General features: G+C 38.6%; 1 protein-coding gene across 3 annotated transcripts in view; it reads right to left on the minus strand.

Moving 5' to 3' along the window:
- Nucleotides 1-4,443: 4,443 nt before the first annotated feature.
- Nucleotides 4,444-24,462, minus strand: part of IRS2 (insulin receptor substrate 2) — a 30,933-nt gene continuing 10,914 nt past the window's right edge. For 2 of the 3 annotated variants that reach the window (XM_071743042.1, XM_071743095.1), the window contains one exon: nt 4,444-6,993. Coding sequence is in view for 1 of the 3 variants with exons in the window: in XM_071743095.1 (XP_071599196.1) it covers nt 6,989-6,993 (5 nt within the window). In the remaining 2 variants the exon portion in view is untranslated. The remainder of the gene's footprint in view (nt 6,994-24,462) is intronic. The other variant, XR_011725732.1, reaches the window with a different exon arrangement.

The following is a 24,462-nucleotide window of genomic DNA, read 5'->3' on the forward strand; positions in this document are numbered from 1 at the left end:
CTTTCTGATAAATACAAAGTCTATAAAGTAATGAAATATTTATATTGCCCAAGAATATCCTAGGAAACAGTAGAACCATTATTTGATGAAAACAATATCAAATCCAGTATCGGGATATTAATCATTCTGCATCAAAAGTGGAGAAAGAAAATATTCTTCCTCTTTTGTCAACTCTGTTACTAAGAAAAGACTGTACTCGAAGTAGAAACCCTTCAATATTTGTTCTTTAAATAAGTAAGATTAAATTTTAACCTTTACTTTCCTGGAACCCTTAGAGAAACGTTCATTTATCTGCAGCTAAAATTAATATTGGATTGCTTTACTGATTCATTGGCTGAAGGCACAGACTAGCCACAGAAATTCCTCCCTTCTTGTATTGACACATTGAACAGGAACAAAAAAATGTCAGGTAAAAGCAGTAAAAGCAGTTTAGCCTTGAGCGGTCATTGTGAAAGTTGGCATCCTAGGGGATGAAAAAAAAAAAAAAAAAAAGTTATTTGTGTATTCCACTTCAGAATTAAGATATATTTATGGAGCAGCTTGATAGACATGATAAACAACTGACTATAACTACATTTCTTGAGGTACCACTCAAAGGCAATCTTACACCACAACACAGGAAAGCCTTCAGAGGACGTAAGGTTTAAAAGAAAATATAAAAAATACATAAACAACCTCCCAAATGATTCCAAGTCAGAGCTTCAATTGCAGTGAATCTCTGTGAACACACTGGTGGCATATTCCTAATCTGCAGCCACTGAGACTGGGGCCCCAGGGTTTATCTTTATGCAACAGCTTGTGATATTTAGACCACAAATTGGCAGCAGTAAAAGGGCAATCAGTGGGTACATTATTGGTGATCTGGGTGACCCCAGTAAGGACAAGCTCTCAGTGTGAACTTACTTCCCAGTCTCTGTTTTTATACCCTGATCCCATGGCAAGCGGGAGATAATTTGAGGTAATCACTGCTCCAAATGGAAGGGGTTACCTCACAGTTACCTCTGGGTCAGATTAGGTCAAATTTCAGATATGGAGATGGAGTTGCTCTATCTCTTATTTCTCCCCTATCTCTGATGTTTCTGTGTTTGTTTGGACTCATCATGTTAAATAAGGAATTTCAGTTGGATAAGAGCACCCTTAAGCAAATGGTTTGAGTTTTAACTGAGAGTAACCAGTCCCACCAGTTCCTTCCTCTTCAACATCTGCATATCTAAATCAGGTCTATAGCCAGTAAAGGCCTGATGTTAGACAAATTGTCACTATTTTTTTTTCCAGGAGTGACTGCTCTGTCAAATAGGGTTGTAATGTATTGTAGTGCCACAAATTTAGACTATTCCTTGGAGACATCAGAGGCAATACCTGGGAGACCTCTCCACAGTCATTTAGTGTACAAATTTATAAAAAAACCCATTAATTATACTGGAGAGAAACTTCTTAAAGTATTTAGTAGTATATGTTAACTCTACTTTTATCAGGTCAGACTTTCCCACAAAAATATCCTAGTGGAGATGAAGCAAATTAATATCTTTAGACACAAGTTTCATAATTTGACCTGATACTTTGAATTAAGGCTATACTTCAGTTCTCTTTTTTTAGAAAATTTAAATCATATTACAAGATCTAAGTCTGGACCCTTTGTTTGGGCAAAATTTCCATGCTGGAGTTTGTCTTAGGTAGAATGGTAAGCCTGGAGGGTAACCTCTGCAATATAGCTTATCTAAGCTAATGAATGAATGGGAAGTAATAACTGCATTGTTGGGTACACCCACATTTTCAGGCAGGATCCTTATTTAATGAGAAGGAAAACTATTTTAAGGAGCAGTAGCAGAAATTTCAAATGTTGAGACAGAATAATATGATTAATGTTTAATTCCTGTCAAATGTGGGAGTTCAATTTAACTGGTCCATCTACAGTAAGAATGTTTCTAAGTAAAGGAATCCTGTTCCTTTATCTAGACCTTCCATGTATTCCTATCAGTGGATGTTTCAAGGTGTGGCTACCTCCATCTTCTGCTGCCTCCATTTATAATGTGTAAACACAGCCTGATGTTTTTATTCTCTTGTGTAAGAGCCAGTATTTTGGCAGTAGTGCTCCTCACCTTCTACATTCAGTTTAGCACTTACTGATGCATTTTTATGCATTGTGTCTACTACTTACTTTAAGCAGAAAGGAAAAGAGAAGATGCAGAGAGGGCCTGTGAAGAAACACTGGGGATCACGTAGGCTGTTCAGAAACTTTTGGCAGCCAAATGTTCCAACATATGGCAACATGTTGCCTAATAATATGAAAAAAGTTATGAGTCCATGGCTCACACGAAGCAATGTTATGTGTCATACGCATCCCATAGGCCATAGTTTCCCCATACATTAAGCATTGCAACACATATGCTTAGTCTGATATATAGATTGGACACAACATAATAATGAGTAAAAAATTTTAAAAAACCCAAGCAGGTATCTAGATTTTCAAAAGTGGATGGAGACACCTTCTGTCCTTACTATTTCTGTAGGCCACTGAGAAACTTGAAAGAAGTTCCATTTGCAAAAGTTGTAGTCCCACTAAATGTCACAAATCATACCTTTAAATAAGAAATAGCTCTCACCAGCTGTAAATTGAATATTTTAGCACTCCTAAAAGGCAAAAACTCCATTCATTAAATATAATCTCTGCTTGCAGACACTTTCAGAGACTCTCATCCCTCAGGAAAAGCCAGGTGTAAGTCAGGTGAATCGTGCAGCACTTCTTGTTGTCTCTGCATGCACCAGCTGAGATTCCTCAAGGTGGAAAACCCACTCTGTGAACACTTTAAGCAGTAGTATTATCATGAAAGATTGTAGGTGATTTGTCTCCCACAGAGCATGAAGGCTTACACTTCTGGCCAAATCTGTTCCCTTTCCAATTGCTTTCCCAAGAGCATACTCCAAGTTGCATTTCCTCAATCCAAATACTCACAAATGAGTTCAGAATTAGCACAACAAAGACCTGAGCCCTTTCTTCTTCCCATTCTCTTTCAGAGAATAGGTGGAACTGTAGGAATAGGTGTTGAAGGCAGCAACTTGTTTGTCCCGTCTTCATTACAGACTACTGAAAGATGACACCTTTTACAGTGGTCTCCAAGGCCACTCTCAACTGGAGAATTTGGGAATGCTTCTGTGCTCCAGGGCACAGGTAAGTGCTCAACGTAATGTCACTCCATGCTAGGATGACACCTGGATGTATATCAGCCCTTCTCCAAACCCTGTACCACAGAAAATAAATCAAGTTTCCCAAAGAAGCTGGAAGTCACGGACTGCTCTAAGGTCTTTGAGGAGGATACTCACTGCACAATGATTTAAGAGCACCACTCTCAGATCAGTGCAAATGTTCCTCTGTTTGGACTCAGCCTATGTCACACCAAACTGTGCTGTTGGTGGGCTGAGTATCCAAAGGTTTCCTTTCTGCTCAGATAATCAGAAATTGAACCCAGTGAGAATCTGACACTGGATTTCTAGATGTCTTACCATACATTCATTCCTTTTCCATAGTACTGTTAATGTACCTTGTAGACAGCAAAAAAAGAGAAGACACTTTTGAATAGTTGCATTTCTCCCAAGCAATTTCCAAGACTAAAGCAATTGCTCTTTCTCTTCAAGGATGGAGTAGGAGCCAAAAATGTCACATTTTGTCTCCCCTAGCTGAGCCTGCAGCTAAGATGGTCAGAACTGAACGCTCTCTCTTGGGCAGCATATACATTATCTGTAATTTATGTATGCACTCTGTGGCTTACGCAGAAATGCCAGCACCCACAGGATGATCCTACTTCAGCAACAAACAGAATTGCTCTCTTTCCATCCAAGCCACTTTCAGAGAAAGAACCACAAAGTTGGATGAGTATGGTCCTTCAACCTCCCCCCCAATTAGCTGTCTGCAAGGAATACTGTAAAAAGGGTCATTTAAACAGGTTTAAGGGACACTCCTACTAACCAGGAGCAGAGCAGAGCACAGTGTCCCCACAGTGTCTATGACTGCATGTGAGCTGGCAGATGAAGAAACCAAAGTGGAGCATTAGGTACCTGTTTACCTTGCCCTACACATGCTGTGTAGTCACATAGGTACAAGTTTGCTCCCACTAAATAGGCTGCCAGAAAGACTTCCCCAGTCTTTCTTTCGCTCACTTTTAAAACTGAAATTAAACCTTAAGACCAATTCTGTTCCTAGGTTTTTTTCCTCAAATACATAAACTGTGCCTTTATAGTAGTGATCTTTTCATCCGTAATATGTAAAATGATACCATGGTAATACAAGAGTGTTTATATGCATTAAGAGGAAAGCAGGTAAATATGTGCAGAGCAGAAACATTTATTCAGAGAAAGTGTGTTTCCATTTATAAGAGAGCATAAACTGATTCTATGTAAACAACCAGAAAAACCACCCTCCCCCTAGAGAAAAGAGGCACACAAATATTTTACTCCTTTCATAAATAATGTATTTTATTGCATATGGCTATTAAGGAGAGCATCCATGATCAATACAGACTAAATACAATACACTACTCTAGTTCCATTTATTCTGGTCTCCAGCAGCATCACATTTATCCTTATATACAGCGTGTACATTGGAAGACACAGCAAGATAAGTTAAGTCTCTTGTCATATCACAATAGCAAGAAATATATTTAACATCTTGATATCCAGAAACAATACGTACCCAAAAAGAAAACACTGCTTAATAACTGTTAAGGTTATATAGCAAAAAATATTTTAAATTTAAGGTAAGTCAGGCAAAATGTACAAAGACCCAATATACATTGTGAAGTTTTAGCAAACATAACATTTATACATTTTGGTTCCATTCTGTAAACTAAATTAAGAACGTAAGTATTGCATATGCCTTTGTGAAATATACAGGATAGAATTGACTATATTGTCAAGTTTTTGTTTTGAAGATGTTGTATGCATTTTAGTAATTTGTTTTAGTGGCATGAATTCTTAATTGGTACAGAGGGCTACTTCAAAATAAAAGTTCAAAACATGGGATTCAGCAGGTACCACACTCAGTGCTATAGGGAGGGGTCCAGACAGAAAATGCCAAAGGTATTTGGTTTTTTTGTGGATGTTTTTTTTTTTTGGGGGGGGGGGGAGGGGGGAGAGGTTTTTTTTTTTGTTTGTTTTTTAGTTCCAGACTTGAACAAGCAGCATTTTAGAAAGTCTTAGAACCATTTATAGTATTATCATTAAAAACAACCCTCAAACAGATAGATTAGATATTTAAATTGATTTTAGCTCTAATATTGTATTAGCCTATGCACTGCTGTGATTTAAGACCCTAAAAATTACACTGAAAAATAAAAGTGTGTCATGGGGCAGGGAAGGAATTTGTTTACATTCATCTTTGTCTTGTGATACAATCCTCAGTTCTAAAAATTCAGCATGTAAGCAGGAAGACTACACTGCCATTCATGGTATTTGTAAGACCTTGTCTTCCTCAGAAAAGAAAATCCCAAAAGATTATGCATTTTTAACAGTGAAGTACAGGTTCCACCCAGCACAATGATTTCAAAAAAAGGAAAAAAAAAAAAAAAAAAAAAAGTCTCAAATAACTTAGTAACACTTACATGTCTATCAGAGCAGGCACTGGGGAGGTACCTTTAAAATGTATGTGAACTCTTCAACAGATTCATCGAAGGAGAAAGAAGGCGCCGTGACATTCTGCTAGTCTGGTGCAACAGCTGTCTGTTGCATTTGTGATGGTAGCCACCACACCACTCAGATTCTCAGGCTACTGGAAATGTGATGCACAGGTAGCCTCGAAAAGAACTCAGGATAAGTGACTACGATGGTTTTTCTTCCCTGTAATAATGCTTGCAGCTGCAATGGTGCTTTCGTGGTAGAAGGCAAATACCAGGACTTTCTAGATGGCAAGATAATACTGTGTTAATAGTAGCTCTTGAATCTGCCTGATACCCATTATCATCCCTGCATTCCTAGCATGCCTATATGGATTTTTGGTTACGAGAAAATGCAGCTAAGAACAGGGTTAGCTGACAAAGTGAGCTTGTAAATAGGAGAAAAGGCTTTTGCAATCTGAAGTACCTACATTAACACCTACATAGAGAGAATTAAACAAGTGTGTCAAAGGTACAGAGAGATACCCCCAATACAGTTAGATGTTTTTAACCTACGTTGCTTCAGTTACACATTTTTAAGTTATTAATTATTATTATTATTATTTTATTTTCAACTACTCCGAATCCTCCGTCCAAGTCCTGTTCACAGAGTTTCATCCCATTTTAGACTTTTCAGTGCCCTGCTTCGGCTTTGTCTGAGAATTAAACCCTGTGGCTAGTGATTCACAACCCAGCAGCAGCAGCAGCTGTACCTGTTGTAAGTTCAGTAAGGCTGACGACTGTTCTTGAGAGAGACTCAGCATAGAGACAGAGGAGGTCCTGTCGTACACCAACACTGCAAATCCGGCTTTACTTTGAACTGAGGTAGGACAGTGGTAGGCTTGAAATTATGCCAGTAAATACCAGATCTCACTGCTCCAGCAGGTGTTACAGAATCCCCTAAGATGCTGAAGAATAAATACACTTTGTCTTTGCAGGAAAAAAAAAAAAAAAAAAAAAAAAAAAAAGGAAATGAAGGCATTGGCCATTAGTTAAAGAGGCCCTCGGAAAAGTTCCTACGATCTAAAGAGCATCTCCAACTTCTGTCGAGACAGCAGCAAAATGATACCGTAGATGCCATGGACAGGAAATGAGTTAGGAAGGTTGTTCTCCCTTCCTCCCAGATTTGTTGCATGGTTTAGTCCGTAACACAGTTAAGTAACTGTCCGGACCAACAATAACAACAAAAAGTAAACCTTAAGCAGCTTCAGTTACAAAAACGAAACAAAAAAACCAAAAAACCAAACCAACCAAAAAAAAAAAGCCCAAAAACACATATGCCGAGCAGCTTCTTTGAAAGTTGTACTCTGTTGTTTGAGGTCATGGTGAGAAAACTAACTCCTTCACTCTGAAAGGAAAAATAAAGAAAGTCAATAAAAGCTGAAAAAAAAATTAAAACTCATCTTTATGACTTAAACAACACAAAAAAAACCATAGACAGATTATTTAGAATGTGTTTTAATGGGGGGGGAAAAGCTATGAAAGAACTACTTTTCTATTTGAATACAACATAAGGTATGCAGAGGCAATAAAGGGAGGACTCCCCATTCCAATACTACCTCCTTTTTCTAGAAGGTACCACACTTTTCAGGTGTGGCTCTTCAGACTAGCAAACCACACGATCCAGAACTGGTTAGAAAACCAAACTCAGAGTTCAAATTGTGACCACCACTGTTTACATCAGTGGAGATGAAAAGATGTTGCAGAAAGCAGGTACAAACTGGTGGGGTTTTTTTTTGAGTCAGGTCAGTGTTACCAAAAACTGTCTCCAGACATTAAAAATATTAAGATTCTTAAGGCTATATTGTTCTCAGGGAAAGAATCTTGTAAAAACGTAAGGAAAAATTCTTCTAATGTAGTTATTTGGTTCTATAAATAGCTATTATCCCCCAAATAAACAAAAGTAGGTGTGCAAATGGAAGGAATCTTCTCAAGATTACTGACTACAAAGCTGCTTTAAACAGCCAAGGAGAATTATGCAGTAAAATAGAAACTGATTACAAAGTGACCCATCCTATTTTACAGAATGCAGTTGACTCCTTTCATGTTTTTTCACTGCAAAGAATTAACAGATAGCAGGTGCCACTGCCATGAAGAAACCTTACGACACAACATTTAGATGATTTGTAAATGTGGTCATTTAAAATCAAAATTTCCTTAGGATGTTGCTTATGGTGTAGATTTTCCCTGTTTGTTATATTTGGAAATATAACAAACCCTGTTTGTTCTATTTGGAAAGCAGCAATGCAAACCCAGTAGTGAGTATAACATCAAGGCTGTAAATATTACATGACAAAACATTGACATCCCTTTTCAAAAGGTGCCAGCTGAGTGGTAAATCCCGGTAAGATGTCAGGCTGCAACATTAGATTCATGCTGACTGCTATTAATCATGTCTAGTTCATCTAATATTTACAGCAATTTTTTTCCTGCTGTATGCTGTTGTCTTCAAATTTTAGCTTGAAGATGTATTGCACAGGTTTTCCTAAAAATTGGAATACAAATTCCTAAAAATAATTATTTGGAATACTTTGGGGACTAACATTGTTACTCAGAAAAGTCTATAAAGGATATAACCCAATAATTTTAACTGTATTGATGCAAGAAGTCAGTGCTCCAGTATATTTTTAATTCCTTTGGGATCATAAAATAAAAATAAACAATATATGAAACCTGGATGTCTAAGTAAACACAGTGGTTATCTATGAAAGTTTCAGTTCATATAAGCTTTCAATAAGCCAATACGAAGTCTTTTCTTTCAAGTCTACAGACAAACAAAGGTTGACATTTTAGGCACATATGTGAGAATTGCTAAATTGCTATTTAGTCTCTCAGAGCTAAGGTTTATTTAAGAAGTTAGTCCTGCTGAGGTCAATTGGAGCCACAACGTGATCAGACACTTTAGGATATAATTTCTGATTTTATTTCATGACACAGCTTGAGATTAATTAATAGCTTGCTAAGACCAAAAGGAGGGTACCTTGCTATCCCCATATACTGCCATTTAATTGCTGCCACTTTTCTGATTGGAAACTAAGTCAAATCTACCCAATCAGTCTTCATAAAATGAGCTTCTGTTTTTTGGCCAGGGAGACTGTTTCAAATTAAAATTTTCAACTGGCTTATGATGCCATCAAAGGAGCCCCAAAACTGCCATTGCCACCCAGCAACATGCAGTAGGATGGAGAGCTCTTAGAAGGCAGCAGAGATCCCTCCCTTTGAGGAAGAGTGACTTTGTTCCCATTTTTGTTCAGGGAAGCAGGATTAATGCATCATGTATGCAAACAAGTCAGTTTATAAAGATAACATGTTGACACTCGTATTGCTTTCCTTATTTTTCCTCCTCCAAATGGAAACCAACCTGACAACTAAATTTAGCTTCCCAGAAGAGGCCACATGATAGTGAAAGCCAAATAAAAGTTAAGAAAATATCAGGTTCAGAGAGGAAAATTGGAGGAAGATATTTTTTACATGAAAGAAAACACAAACAAGAATGTTTCCAGAAGTATGCCAGCCTAGGGCAGTCATCAGGGAGCATTATTAGCAACTGAGTAAACCTGCTGCTGTTCTTACAGCAAACCAGGTACTTTCCAGGCAGCATTAAAATGGAGAAGGTAAAGTGGCTGATCTTTCAAACCACTTCCAAACTTGGTTCATAGGGGGATGGCACAACAGCCATAAGCCTAAGAGCCTATGATGTCATGCCTAAGCATGTCATTCAATGAGTCTATAATGCTGACCTGTAACTCAAATATAGTCTTGCAAATCAGCTTCACAAGAAACCTGCTTGCACCAAATAAGTTGCAAGCTCCATTAAAAAGTTTAAAAAAATTAAAATAAGTACAATTACATCGATACCACCTAATTTTTACTTCAGTGATTAGGATCTTAGTATCTCATCTCACGTCAATATTCTACTTAAACAGCAAATCACATGAGGATACACTGTCCTTACACAGGAACAAAACAGGATTCCCACAGGACCTGAGAATATTCCTTGATAATCACATTCCCCATTGGCACATAAAAATCAAAATACATAAGTCCAGCATTGTGTCAACACTGAAGTTTTCTCTTAGTTTTGGGCTGTATTAAGAAAAGCATTCATGATCACTGCCGAATTTCCAAAACTACTTCAAGTCACCTTATTCCACCAGTGGTTCTTGGGGAATAAATCGGATAATTAACACATGCACAGATTGCTAGAAATCTACCAAATACTCAAAGACTTGTTAAATATACTGTGAAAAGAACACAATGGTTAGTCAATTAAAGAAGATCTAGTCTGCTTATTAATTTTCAAAGCCAGTAAGCAATGAATAAGAATTTTCTTAATTCCTAAAAATAATTCTCATCTGCTAACAAGCACTCAGACATAAACAGCCATTCATGTGGCTCATGGCAAAAAATGTTGCTGGGTATTCATAACCAGTAAATTTATTCCATTGGCAATGTGACTGCCAATGTGGATCAGGCATCGGAGGCAGAACCCCCAGCACTGCCCCGGGCTTCTGCCCTGACTGCAGGCAAATTGCTCGCTGGCTTTGTCTCTTTGTTTCCCTTCCCCACACTGCCTGCCAAATCAATTAAGGCTCTGATCCCTCTAACTAACTTTTCCTGGAAGAGCAATCCTATTGATACAGCCGAAGCTGGAGGCTGACAACAAGTACATCTGTGGGCATCAGGCCAGGCCATTAAGACAATGCAGCCCAAGGAACCAAATCCCACCTGCAGGGAGATGGCTTTGGCTCCCTTGGCACCCAGGAGGAGATGTGTGGCACTGGGCAAGACAGCTGGACAGCCAGAAAAGTCAAGTGTCACCCCCATCAGCAAGCTGCACCAACTTCCCCAACCTCCAGCACCAGGCATTGTACCCAACTGGGCACCCAGCAAGAGATGGGCTTTGGAGAACCTGCCTGGTTGTAGCCTTGCACCTCAGCAACACCTTCCTTACACCCAGGGCAGCCAGTGTCAGCAGGAAGGTGGAGCTGGAGGGTAGGCAGCATGGGTCCTGAATGCAATGAACCCATGCCAACCTGGCACTGATGGCAGAGGGAGAGGTTCTGAACCATGGTCTTCAAGGGCTTCTTCACAAGAGGGATTGTAAGATGCACACACATTGTAAGGTCACAAATTTGGCCAAGCATTCCAATGTGAATAAAGCCTGACTGCCCCTTGGGATGCTGCAGTAGGTGCCCAGTAGTAGCCAAATTCCATCCTGACTCCCATTAAGCAATTTACTAAATGCTGTGCTTAATATGAAGTACATAGGTAACCCTGCTAAAGATAGCAGAACATCTCATGTGCTGAGCTGTGGCTCTCCAAAAGTAATTCCAGGGCATCCGAGCTTCACTCAGTGAGACTGCTCCCACCAAATAAAGCTGAGCTGGGTCATTGTCTCTGGAAAAGGTTTCAAACAGAGCTTAAATATTAGTCTTACCAATACTTTGCAGGAAAACATAACGTAGTATGCTCTAATAGTTTACAAAACCCATGAATAATACCCATCCAAAGTAAAACGCTTCCACATGTGATGGGAAAAACAAGTTAAACCATGAAATGAAAAAGCCATGTTGTTATTATTTTTTTTTAAACAAGTCATGGTTGATCATAATTTGAGACATGCTGCTCCAAGTAACCAGGCTCCTTTGGTATGTTATTTCACTAAGAAACAGTATGTACTGTTATTTAGATACATTTCTGTTGTTTTACCAAGTTAGAAAAACAAGCATGGGGTTCAACATAGATTCTCCATGACAGATATTTTTTAAAAAATCACTGTATTTCTTTAAAGTAGTAGCGTAGGGATTTGTGGCCACAGTTACCTATATTAAAACAAGCTTTTAGTACTTTTAACTATTGTGTCAAATAATTAAGAATCGTAACAACTTGAATTGCATTAAGACAACCAAGTGGAAAAGATAACATCAATTAAAGTCGGAAATGAAACACTAAATCATCTGGGAAAAGATGCTGCCATGTCAGCACCTGCAAATACTTTTTTTTTGTCCTATCATACACACAAGAGGTTAAAATGTTCACCTGACGCCACAGACAAGTCTGCCCAATTCCTAATGAGTGCCAAAGGTATTAAAAAAATCAAAGTAATCTGTATTTGATACCATATATTTACATAACTAACACTTACTTTACCAGCAATCTTACACCTGAGTTTAAGCAGCTAAGTCTACAGTAGAAGTACAGATGACGATGATGAGGGCTATGCCTAGTTGACTTCTGAATTTGATATAATTTGTATTTCATATGATTTTGTCAAGTTTCTTATAGGTTTTATAGTATGAGTAACTAAACATTAAAATGTAATTATGTGGAAAATAAAGAATTAAACTTAGAAATGTCATTATAATGAATTTATAGCTAAAGTGCTGGTCCATAAATACATTTCCCATGTCAATTATAATAAAAAGAGACACTTGAAATTTGAAATTAAGAGACTCCATGTGCTCATTTTTCCAGGGTTAATTTAATACAGTTGCTATTGTAGTTCTTAATTTCAGAGCTACAGCCACTCTACTGTGGTTGTTAAACAACTTTGTATAGATGTGATTTAATCCCATGATTAGGGATAAAGTAACTTAGATGAAAAAAACCACAACAGCATATTACTATCCGAAATTCCTTCAATTACCCTCTCCCTTACACATCAGGTATACAAGCACTCAAAAATGTTACATCAAATTAAGCAAAATTAAGCGGCTTTCTGTGAGCAAACAAAATGCTAGAAATAATGTTTAGTCTTTTTGGCCTTCCACTGGGGGACAGAATCACAGAGAGAGAAGCAGATCTGTGAAGCTATACTGAAAATTTGCCACTGAAGAGATTAATCCAGAAAGAGCCACTCAGCAGCTCATGTGCACAGGATTCAGCCATCATGGAGCAAGAAGTCACGTTCCTTGATGGCCATTTCCACACACCTGGAACTCCCTCCTATCTTACAAACCACTGCAACGTCCCTTTATCAGGGCAGCTTCAAAACCCAGCACTGCAAACATGGTCTAAGTCAGGTAGTTGCTTTGATTTTTACAGCTCAAATTTTCCACCATGCCAGTGAGCTTGGGCAGCTTCTCCCAGGAACAGACCGACAGCAACATGCACAGCTCCAAGGATGCTACTCAGCATACCAAGTGATGCTGGAAGTTTCTTAAGAGGCAGAATTTTTGTGAAACAACATGCTGACCTTAAAAGTGATGTACAGGGAGGGAAGAAAGGATGGGTGACTAATACACTGACCTACCAACCCGATCAGCAGAGACACAACAAAAACAACTGAATTAGCAGGTCTGCCCCTGCAGCATACACTAGGCAATACTGAGCTAACTTCTGGCATCTGCAGAGTGCACTTCTGCTCACCCTATGAGGAGCTGGAAGGATGAGTTCCTTAAGAATCAAGGAGAAGAAACAGGCATCCACTTTTAAGCAAGAATTCTGCCTTATTTCATGTTAGGCTCAGATGCATTAAGAGTTATGAAAGATCTCCAGGTCTGTGAGGTGTATGACTTCGTATTCATTTTAGCAGCAGAGGCCAAATCCTTTTACACACCTTTAAAATTACTGGGAAGTTTGATAAGATGGGATGTCAAAAGCATGCTTGTTCTCCTTCTAATACACATCTGTAGTCACAAATAAGGGCAAGCACTCTAGTAAGAAGAGCTTGATATTCTGATACAGCTGCTGACTCAAATGCCATCTATGTTGGTGGACTTATTTCAGGCAGGTAACAGTGAGGTGAGGGGTTGGGGACAAAGAAGCACAATCATCAGACTTCTGGTTAGATCCACAAGCAAGAACCTGGCATTCATTCTAGGTATCAATGGCCAATACTGAAGTCCAAGATCTTCATCTAAGGCCTCCATCCACATGCCAGAACACAGAGTGCTCTCAGAGAGCTTTGAAAACATCCTTTTTCTTTCTCTCACTTGGGAGAAGAAGCAATCTTTTCCGGTGTTAAATTGAAAAACTATTCATATTCAAAATTTAAATATTCATGGGAACAGGAATAAGGACTTGTGAGTTGTGGGAAGTCATGTTCGTTTTTACTTTCCACTACAGTGGACATCTAATTATTCCTTGAAAAAAGCTTCCGTAACAGAGAATGAGAGCACTCTACCAAAGCATATTAGGCTAAGATGCACTAGGGATGGGAAGTGGGGGAAAGAGGATTGAGATTTTTATTGTTGTTCTTCAGCCAAACAGGTACTGGATGCTGGTCAGGCCTGGATGAGTGCTCTAGTCACATAAATATTGTGGCTAAGGGAACGGAAACACTTCTTCCAGGCACTCAGTCAAAGCCTGATCCCTGCCTCCTATTGCTGCCAGAACAGCTGAGGCACCCAGTGTCAAAAGAGGTTTCAGATTTACAATCCCTGTGTAGAGACTACAGCATTCACCCATCCTAGAGGAAGACATTTACAGGGTGCAAGAATATTAATTCCCTTTTGTACGTTCTGAACCTGCCACATGTTAGCTTCATGCCCCTCATAAGGCTGAAATCTTACTTCCCATGTACAGTTAAGACCTACAAGCCCATGTATCATCACCCATCATCCTTCCTTGACTCTACACCTTAAGAAATGGAGACACACAGGAACTGTAATTCCCCTGTTCAGGCATCTCCTATCAGCATCCTAAGGGCAGAATGGAAAGGCTCAAAACCATACTGCCCTAATATTTCTCTAAAATCCTGCAAAACCAGGACAAAAAGCTCTGTACAGCTGGCTGATGCTTTCTGTAGAATTTCTGGGAGCAGAAAAGCAATGCTGTATGCACCCTCAAATGGCTCCTAACATTTTGAAGGCGAATCAGTTGCACTATGCACATGGACTGTGGTAATATCTTCCTTATGAAAAGAGAAAGAAGTATCCACAGATGTCCAGTATTTCTCAACAAAGCTTTATTTTGGCCATTTACTTAAAGTTTGGTTTTTAGAACAAAAGAAAACAAAATTTATTAAAAAAAAAAGAAAAAAAGGAGAAAAAGACATACCCTTTTTAAAGTAATTTCCTAATAGTCTCTCAGTATTTGACACAGATCATACAATTTATTCTCATTTTAAACAAACCTTTTCCAGTAGTTTCTCACAGATTTTTTTTTTCTGGTGTTTTTTGGTTGGTTGGTTTTTCAGTGGTTTTCTTTGTTTCTTCTGTCCAAGTTTAAAGTACGAGTTAGGATCCCCTTTTTCTCACTAGAGGAAGAATGAGTTCATGTGTTTTGGGGAATATTGCTTATTAAAAAAGAATAGTTTACTTTCTCAATTTTGCATCTTATGCAGTACCATTACTGAGGCATTAAACAGCTACATAATTCACTTGAGCAATTAATCCTGTCGCATATAATACTACTCCTGTTCTTTTAAAACCATGTCTTGTAGTTCAGAGTTGTTACTACAGTAGCACAAATCAGGTTAAGCCCTTAACCTTTCTCCTTTATTAATTCCAGTTAAACAATAACTCAAGCTTCTATATACAAGTATTTGGATTAAAAAGGAGTAATATATTTCCATGAAAAAAGCTGGTTTCCTTGTTTTAAAGGGGCTTTGAGAAATTTCTATTGCTGTTGTTGGAAACCTCTATTAACGGAGCCTATAGTGCCAAGCACTGTACATGCAAATAGACACTGTATATTTTTCTACTAACCATGGTAAATGCATGGAATAGAGCTGTGATTATGACTTATCAAATGTATTGCTTCTGCTAACAACACATAGAAGAAACAAAAAAATAAACAACACATACAAAAACCTAAACAAAACAACACTCCAGAAAAGTACTTGGAAACACTGCAAAAATAATTCAGAAGACTAAATTTGTGCGAAAAACTACCTATTCCAACCAAATCTGGTAAAAAAGTGGCCTTCCTCATGCTAGCAAAGCACTTATAAGCTTTTTATGATGAGAGGAACTAAAACACAAGCGGAGCCTTACTGGTGCATCACATGTCAGGCTCCCAGCTGCCACTCAAGCCATGAGCAGCATGTTTGCCTCCAAGCAGAGCAAGCAATTGCTCATTGCATCACCTCAAGCACGTTCCTTCATTTCATTTGCAACACAACTCAGTTTGGGTGTCTGCTTGTGACACCCAAACAACTCCAGTGTGATCACCAGGTTCAACAAGCTGTCAGGGACATGCCACACAACACAAAGATGAGAAGCTACCTATTTTCTGTGAATTAGGTTTTTTTTTAAGCCTTAAAATTATTTCTGTAGCAATATTATTCACGACTGTTTGAATTACAAGTTAAGCTTATCACTGGTGAAAACACTTACAGATCAATTTCTGGTCACTAGAGTTACAGTTGCCATTTTATACAATTGTATGATAGAATCATAGACCGGTTTGGGTTGGATGGGACCTTAAAGATCATCTAGTTCCAACCCTCCTGCATGGGCAGAGACACCTCCCACCAGACCAGGCTGCTCAAAGCCCCATCCAACCTGGCCTTGAACTCTTCCAGGGAGGAGGCAGCCACAACCTCCCCGGGCAACCTGTGCCAGTGTCTCACCACACAAGAAAACAATTTCTTCCTAGTATCTCATCTACATCTACCCTCTGTCAGTCTGAAACTGTTTGCCACATAATCATCTATGTGTCTTGCTGTATTCAGCTATACTCTACCCCTGTGGCATCTGTGTAATCAATCAAAATGAAAATGCATAAATTCAGTTTTAAGATTTAGGTAAAGAGCAAAGAGCAACAGTTCTGGATACTCAGAAATTACAGGGCTTTGTTTTGCCCTGAAACGAGGCAAGTGGGTTCTGCTGATAACCGTGAAATCCTAAGCTGTGAGCAACATTATTACAAAAGCCACCAGAGAATTTACTGCACTTCTCAGAGATTCCCTGCCCAACTGAGGCTGGGTCTCCCCCCTAGATGAGTAACAGGGGACAGGAAGAAGGTTGAGAGACAATGCAAACCTTGGCCTTTGTCTGTCACCTTCTGTGAAGGTGAATGGAGTGTCCATGCCATGAACCCATGTCCTGGGAAGTGTCCTGGTCTCACAGTTCAGACTTGGGATTTGGGACACAGATCCTGTCCAGAACCAGAAGAGTTGAGTTTAACCAAATACTTTGTAGTAACTCCACAGAGAATCAGAACATCTTAATCCTTTCCCCAGGTACTCAACAGGGCTATGATCATCCCTTCAGATATTGTTTAGAAAACAAAATTCCCAATATTCCCAACCAGCTCATTAAAGACCATGACCTGAGCATTCATTAACTTTCCTGGGGCTGTAGGCATGCAACCCACAGCCATGCCTGGCACTGCAGGTCCTGTATGAAAGCTGGATTCACAAAAATAACGAGGCACCCTGCCCCTGTTGATTTCAACACCTTCATCCATTTGAGCTTTAATACAGACGACTTCACACCAACTCACTGTATCTTCTTGAAAAAAGCCATTCTTTCTCCAGCACAACCCCCCAGCAGACTTTTCTTACTACTCCTTGATAAATGGACAAGGACATATCCCCTAGTAATCAAAGCAAAACAATGTCTCAAAGAATGTTATTTGTAGATATCTTATTTAGAAACCAGACTGTATTCTCCCTTGCATCAAATGCATTTCTCAGAAATGCTAGAAAAATAATTTAAAACAACCAAAACATCTTTATGTTTCCTTTTTAAAACAAACAGGGACACCTGTAATTTCCTGCTCTGAATTTCATCTCAGGATGACTTACCATTTCTTTCTGAAGTTGTTATGGATTGTATCACATACAGAAGTCAGTATTATGTTAAGACATGAAAGGAGAGGATGTATTTTCATCACATGGGCATAATAAATGTCATCCACCTATCACTCCTGGAGGCTAACTCGGTTTGAAAGCAGAGGCAAAAAGTTTAGCAAACTGTTTTAAAAACTAATTTTGGTGTTAATATTTATCTTCAGAGAACACCAGTTTAAAACCTGGAAGGTGGTCATAAAATAATCTGTGATAACAGAAAGCATATAGAATAACTGCCTCCCCTGTCTTACTCATGCTTTACTTTCTCTCTCAAGCAAGAAACCTTGTAATGAATGAATGGGATTATTCCCAGATCCACTGGATGCGCCTTGAATCCTCCCCATCCAACAATTTACTGCAGAAATAAAAAGTGAAGCTCATCACTTACATGCAATATTGCTAACTCCAAAGCAAGATGCACTTTCTTCTTTAATTACAAGAGCTCTCAGTAAATATTTACCCAAAAAGAGCTGTATTCTACTGTTTCACCAGTTTTGGTTTCACCTCACCAGTGCTCTCACGCAGGTGTCTTTGTTTTGGTTTGTTCTATGGCCCTCATTTGTTGCTGGGTAAATATGTTTATAAGCAACCAAGGACACTTAATTTTCTTTAAAAGTTTGCCAGTGGCTCATAAAGCATTTTTGAAAAACACGTTTTACTTATAGCAACATATCTGACCCCCTGACTATATAACTGAGACTTTAACTTTTCTGAAACTAGGTTGCTGGGATTGTTTCTATATAACAGATTAAAAAAAAACAAAAAACATTTTTTCCTTCTACGATGAGACACTTAGGAGTTCAATTCTAGCCCCACAATGCTCAGCAGAGAGCTCCCTAAGACTTCAGGGAGGCCTTCCACTACACAGACACCTACTTGTATTTTCTCCCATTGCCGGCATCCCAGCTCTTTAAAGCTGCTTCAGACACCTCAAATAGGTATGATGAGCACTTCAGGACATCACATTAAGGAACTGTAATGTCATGTAGCATGCTGTGCAGTAGGAGAGACTTTATAAAGCTAAGATGCTATTCTGGGAGGATATTCTCCAAAGCACAAAAAAGCCAAGATCACGGACAATATGTATGAAGAAACACTTTGCGAAATACCAGTCTTTCCCCCAAGGCATCTGTGCCTTTAAAGCCTCAGTTTGCTTCCAAGTGCTGAGGCCCTGATATCATTGCCTGTTCCACGTATTGTGACTGACCAGGAAATATATTGAAAAGCATTCAGCCAACAGTGCAGCAGCTGCACAGCCAGAGAAAACACAAATCCCTTTTAATTTCACATTTACTGAACAAATACAATACGCCATCAACTAACTAGAGAGTACAGTCCAGGTCAGGCAGGAATACTTAGCTATGCCAGCTGATCCACATATGAATATTAGTTTCATTTCAAGTCCTTTTGCTTAAAATAGACTCCACACAAGCCTGATCTCACAAGCCACAGACCTTTGGAAGCTAGATGTTCCACTAATGCCAAGCATACAGCCTCCCTCTACACTCAGGAAGACAGGTTTGTGCCAATCTCCAAGTCTGACTTTAACCAAACTCTTCGATACTTTTGGGGTGCCTGTACCATTTCAGTGACTCCTTAGGGGAGCCAGATCCTTATTTTAAGATGCTCCTAACAGGGTGAAAATGAGGTGTCCACAGACTGGGACAAACCTCTCAGTTCTACATATAGTGTAAGAACACTGGCTAGATGAAAAAAACCCACCACCTATGTGGAAACCTAAAATTAATACGGACCCTTGATGTATACTGGAGACACCTGGGCTGAAATCTGCAACACAGAAGGAATTAAGCAACTTCACTCAGCACACCTATGCTAAGGTACCCTGTGGTACCTTAGTCCTTAGGAAGGAAGTCCTTAGGAAGTCCTGTGGTGATCTGGCAGCCTTAGAAGAAGATATTTCTGCCAATTAACTATAGTCCTGTGTCCGTCAGACCAAAACAGGACCTCAGCACAGCCAAATTCCACAAAACCTGTTCGGAAAAACACATCTAAACGTCCTCTTCTGGAATATCCTCTGTCAGCTTGCAAATAAAATCCCATTCCATCTGTGCTAAAGAACCCTAACAAAACTTTCCTGCAGCAATCACAAGATGCCTATTTATGAGAAGGAGAAAACAACCAACCAATCTGAGGCACTACTAAAAATTATAGCAACTTTGACAATGTCTTCCACTTAGATGCCTCAGCCTCTCCGACTGTCATCAATAAAGTCTCTTAAGCAAAAAACACAAACAAAGAAGCCAGATTCTCTCTATCTTTGAGACAGGAGACCACAGATACACTTTCCTAGACAGCAGGAGTAAGACTTGGGCAAGATCACTTAACTATTTCCATAAGTCACACATAAAAGAAACCAAACATGAACAGGCTGTAAATGACTGGTTTCTCTGCACCATGGTTTTCCAAGTGACAGCCCACTGACTACTTTATACTGTATCAGAGGTACTTATTTCCAGCAGCTATTTTTAATTAAAGTACAAGGGAAAAATTAATTGAATTCATTATTATTATTCCAGAAAGATAGTACATAGTCACAAATGGCCCAAAAAGGGACCTCAGACAGTCCATGAGAAAGAAAGGAAATGGTTCCATGCCTCCCTATTAGTATCTCATCACTGCTATGAAATCCTTGAAAACCTCTGTCAGAGGTTTTCACACTACAGAAGCAGCAGAGAAGTTTCAGAGAAGTTTAAGAAAGGTGCCACCATATACACCAAAACAGACACACATACTCCTGCAGCATCTGATCCAGTGAAAAAAAACCAAACAGAATTTCAGGCTTACAAGACAAATGGCAATGCTGTTCATTCCAACAGTTACGGTCATAGCCCCACTATGCCATACCCCATACTAAAATGGGCACCACTTATTTCAACTGTTTTTCCTAAACTAGATCATGGAATTTAGACAAGCGTTCCCTCTCCTGGATTAACTAACAGTTATGAAATACAACTTTTTCTCATGGTCCTTTTTGGTTTTATCTGATGAGGCAATAGGCTTCTACGTATCAAATACAATTTACTCCCTTATTCAAAGTAAGAAATTTTTGTGTCTGATTGTTTGTATCTGATGCAAAAAGTGAGTTAACATATTTTGAGATGTACCAAATTGTGAAATGATTCTCAAGACTACAGAAATAAAATTAAGATCTTACTCAGGTACACACACATAAAAACAGTTACACTCATGTAAGTAACATGAAGTAATATGAAGTCACTTCATAGTTCAATGAAATAATGGATTTACATTATAAAAAGAATGCACATAATTTAACATACAGTTTCAATAAACTTATTTGTCTACAGAGTGGAACAAGCAAGAGTCAGCTGCTAAGGTAGCTTTAGAAGATGTATGGAGAAATGTCTCTAGAAACAAGAGAAAAATCAGTGCCTGATAAAGGGGATGGGATCTAAAGCAAACTATCAAAAACTATTAAGAACATCAAGATACCCAACTGACGACGAGATGTCTACACTTCATTTTACTCAGGGTGGAGTCAGAAGTTGTCTTCTGTGCATCAGTCCTCAAAAGAGCTCCCTATTTCCCAGGAACATGCTCTAAAATTCCAGCTTTGTTTGTCTGTTTTTTAAATTGAGCACCTGCTTCTTCTGTGCTTAAATGAAGGAAACAGAGCAAGTTGCTCTATAAAAATATGGAAATTATTAGTAAAAATCAAAACAATTATAACCACTGGAAAAGTAAAAACAAGTAGAATTGAAGGCTGAGTCTGCATTATCAAAAATCACATGCAAATAACTCTTAATACATTTTTTAAAAGTAGTATGGTTGAAATGTTATCACCTTGGAAAAGCCACAACAGCCAATATATGAACACAAAGCAAATGGAAAACATATATTGAGGAGTGAAAGAAAATGTAATATTTTCTCTATAACAACATAGCATCCCTATGGCCAGTATGGCAAGTTAAAGCTTGCTGTGTTCATAACTTGATGATCTCTGAGGTCCCTTCCAACCCAGCTAATTCTATGATTCTATGATTCTGTAACTGATGAAGATGACTCAAGACTTAGGGAATCATTTCAGGCTCACAGAAGAATCTCTAAATGACCTCTCCCATCAACTCCATCAAACAGCAGTGTGGTGTCTGAACCCCTTGCATAGCTCATTCACAGCACAGACCACCTCCCAGTGCATCCAGGCACACCTTTTCAACCCTGCTCACTCAAGCTGCAGTATCTACATCTATCCTTTCTGCCTCCTACCATCATCAAGTATACATGTATTAAAATAAAAGTCCATCAATTTATTTCCTGAGGGCTTAATTCTACTAAAATTCAATTTCAAAAGTCCAGCTATTTAACTACTATCAAGTTCTGACTTTTTTTTTATTATAACATGATGGACCATCATGTTATCATATCTTACAAAGCTTTCAGTTTACTGTCACTTGAACATTCATACAGAAAACAAATTAAGAGAAGACCTAGACTAGAAATCATTTACAGAACTGAAATACATTGGTCTATTTGTATCTGGAAGTCATCCTATTGGCTAACATTCAACAACTGAGTACTACCCATTTATTCATTTAAAAACCACACAATCTACTATTTATTTTAAAACACACTAGTTAAAGTTAGAAGCTTATATTGACAGGATTTTCATTTAAGTTTAAAACAGAACAGTGTAGTAAGCTACCCTTCAGTAGATATCGAAAAGCAAGCAGTATTATCCGAGCACTCACTGCTGCATATCAGAATCTCCTGCTTGTATTTGTGACAGAAATTGATAGACTGTTTGGTTTATAAAGTCATTAAGTACAGACCAGTTTAAGCTTATGACAAATTGTCTCAAGCATTCTGTGCCTCAGGATCATATAGAGATATATATATATATGTGTGTGTGTGTGTGTGTGTTTATTCCTAATGCTCCTCCACAACTATTGTTAAAGTCACGAACACTTAATTCTATAACGTCTCCACCGAAGGCATTGTGTACCCCTGCATTAAGTTACACAAGTTTGATTTTAAATCCAAACACAAGTGTTCAAAGTTTTACACTAGATCAAAACTAATTAGTTGTAACATTCTATCGTAAAGTACCTTTCTGAAGTTCATGTTAAAATTAATTAATCATCATTACAAATCTTTACCAATAGTTTCTGTACAAGCTTGTTACAAAAGAAATGTAACTTTTTTGTTGTTGTTACATTAAGGAGACAGTATTAGTATAGTTATATTATGGTGATGTAAAGTTTTTACATTAACTACATGGCTTTGCACTAACTAGAAAACTGGTTTGCATCCATCTGTCAGTTCTATTCTTAGTTATTTAAATAATACTAAAATGTAGCATTACCAGTTATTGCAAGTAACTTTCTATAGCCTCAGTTTTATTTCTATCACTGCAGGCAGACAAGGCAGCATCATTGGTGTTTTCTACATCTTAAGCAACTGTTCCACACTGCTATGTCTTGTACATAAGGGATAAGCCCAACCCTCCCCCAAAAGACTGTCAAATATCTTGATCAATCAATTTTATGACTTCTGGTGAGCAAAAGCCAAGATACAAAGCAAAAATAATCTGGTTTCCCATTCCATATATCAGCTTGACAACACTACCCAAAAGTGAGGGGTTAAACTGGATATTAGAACTGTCTTCAACACTGATTTTAAATAATATACTGCCTAGGAGGACACAATGCAAGAGGCAAATCTCAAACTGCTTAGATCTTACTTCATTGACATGATTTACCTACTGCTTCAGGAATGATTTACTGATTTGTCTTTGATGGAAAGAGAAGCAAAGTTCTCTGCACTAAGTCTCACGGTGTTGCTCTTCATATATTTAAACTGTCTGTGAAACTGATTTGGAAATAGAAATCAAACATAATGAGTTTCATACCTTACACTCATTATCAAGGCACGCATCAAACACATTTTATTAAAGCATCATTTTGAAAAGCTTGAAAACTCGCCACTGTGCTCTACTGTTTCTGAGAAACTGCTGCTGTTAATGCTATCAGCAAGTTTGCTATTTTGGCACCACACTAAAGCCCCAGTGCCTCCGTTTCTGACCCCTTCAAACAAAAACAAGCTGCTCAACAATGTCTAATCCGCACATGGTGTAATCCTGCTTAATACTCCACAAACTCTGGGTAATATTTGGGTAGTTTTTAAATTTAGCAAAGAACATCCTGGCCTACTTCAAAGATACTCTTGCCTTGGGTAGCATCCCCTAGAAACATCACCCATATTCATTTCAACAAGAAAAGCAAACACAAACATGTAAGAGAAAAGAACAAAACAGAAAACAAGACATCCTGGTCTAACGACATAATAAAAACATATAATATTACAAATCAAATTATTGAAGCAGGAATGCATTATGCAAGCAGCAAACACACTACTCACAAACAATAAAGGAGATAGTTTTGCTTTCTAACCCTGCTTTGGCTTCGTTTAACAGCACAAGACAGAGCCCTGTGCAAGTACATCCGACCCCTCACTCCCAGCGAGGGCAGCCTCTGCTGCACAAGACTGTGGCATTGCCAGCCAAATTACACAACTCTTACTTCCCATCAACACAGCTCCATTAAATATAAAGTCAGCTATCACTCCACTGGACAAACAGAAAAACCCTTCTTTGAGACACTGTTTGCTTTCGGCGGCATCGTTATCTTGAAAGAGGCTCACGCTGCAGTCGCTTCCCAAGAGGTCTAAATTAAATTCCATTGTAATTTTTCAGTATGCTGTTCTGACTGTCCTTCCTAAGATCTCTCAGACCCTCGCTGAAGGACAAATATGTTCCTATTTTGTTTAGGCTGTCAGGCAGACAGTCTCCAATCATTAGCCTCTTGTCAACAGCGATGCTGGGGTAGATTACTAGCGAGTAGTGCTTGTAATGGCAGGTGCATGGCCCTGGGGCTGCCATCTGCCAGGAAGGAAGTGTTCTCCTCTAGGATGCTGAAGAGATTGACAAATAATGTAAACAAAACACTGAATCATTCCTAATCTATGGAATCAAGCTATTGCATTACTCTTCTGCGATGGAGATGTTACCATCAGAGGTGGGGACTTAGAGCTTGGGTT

The sequence above is a fragment of the Heliangelus exortis genome, chromosome 1, assembly GCF_036169615.1.
Source record: "Heliangelus exortis chromosome 1, bHelExo1.hap1, whole genome shotgun sequence".
In the NCBI taxonomy this organism is placed as follows: Eukaryota; Metazoa; Chordata; class Aves; order Apodiformes; family Trochilidae; genus Heliangelus; species Heliangelus exortis.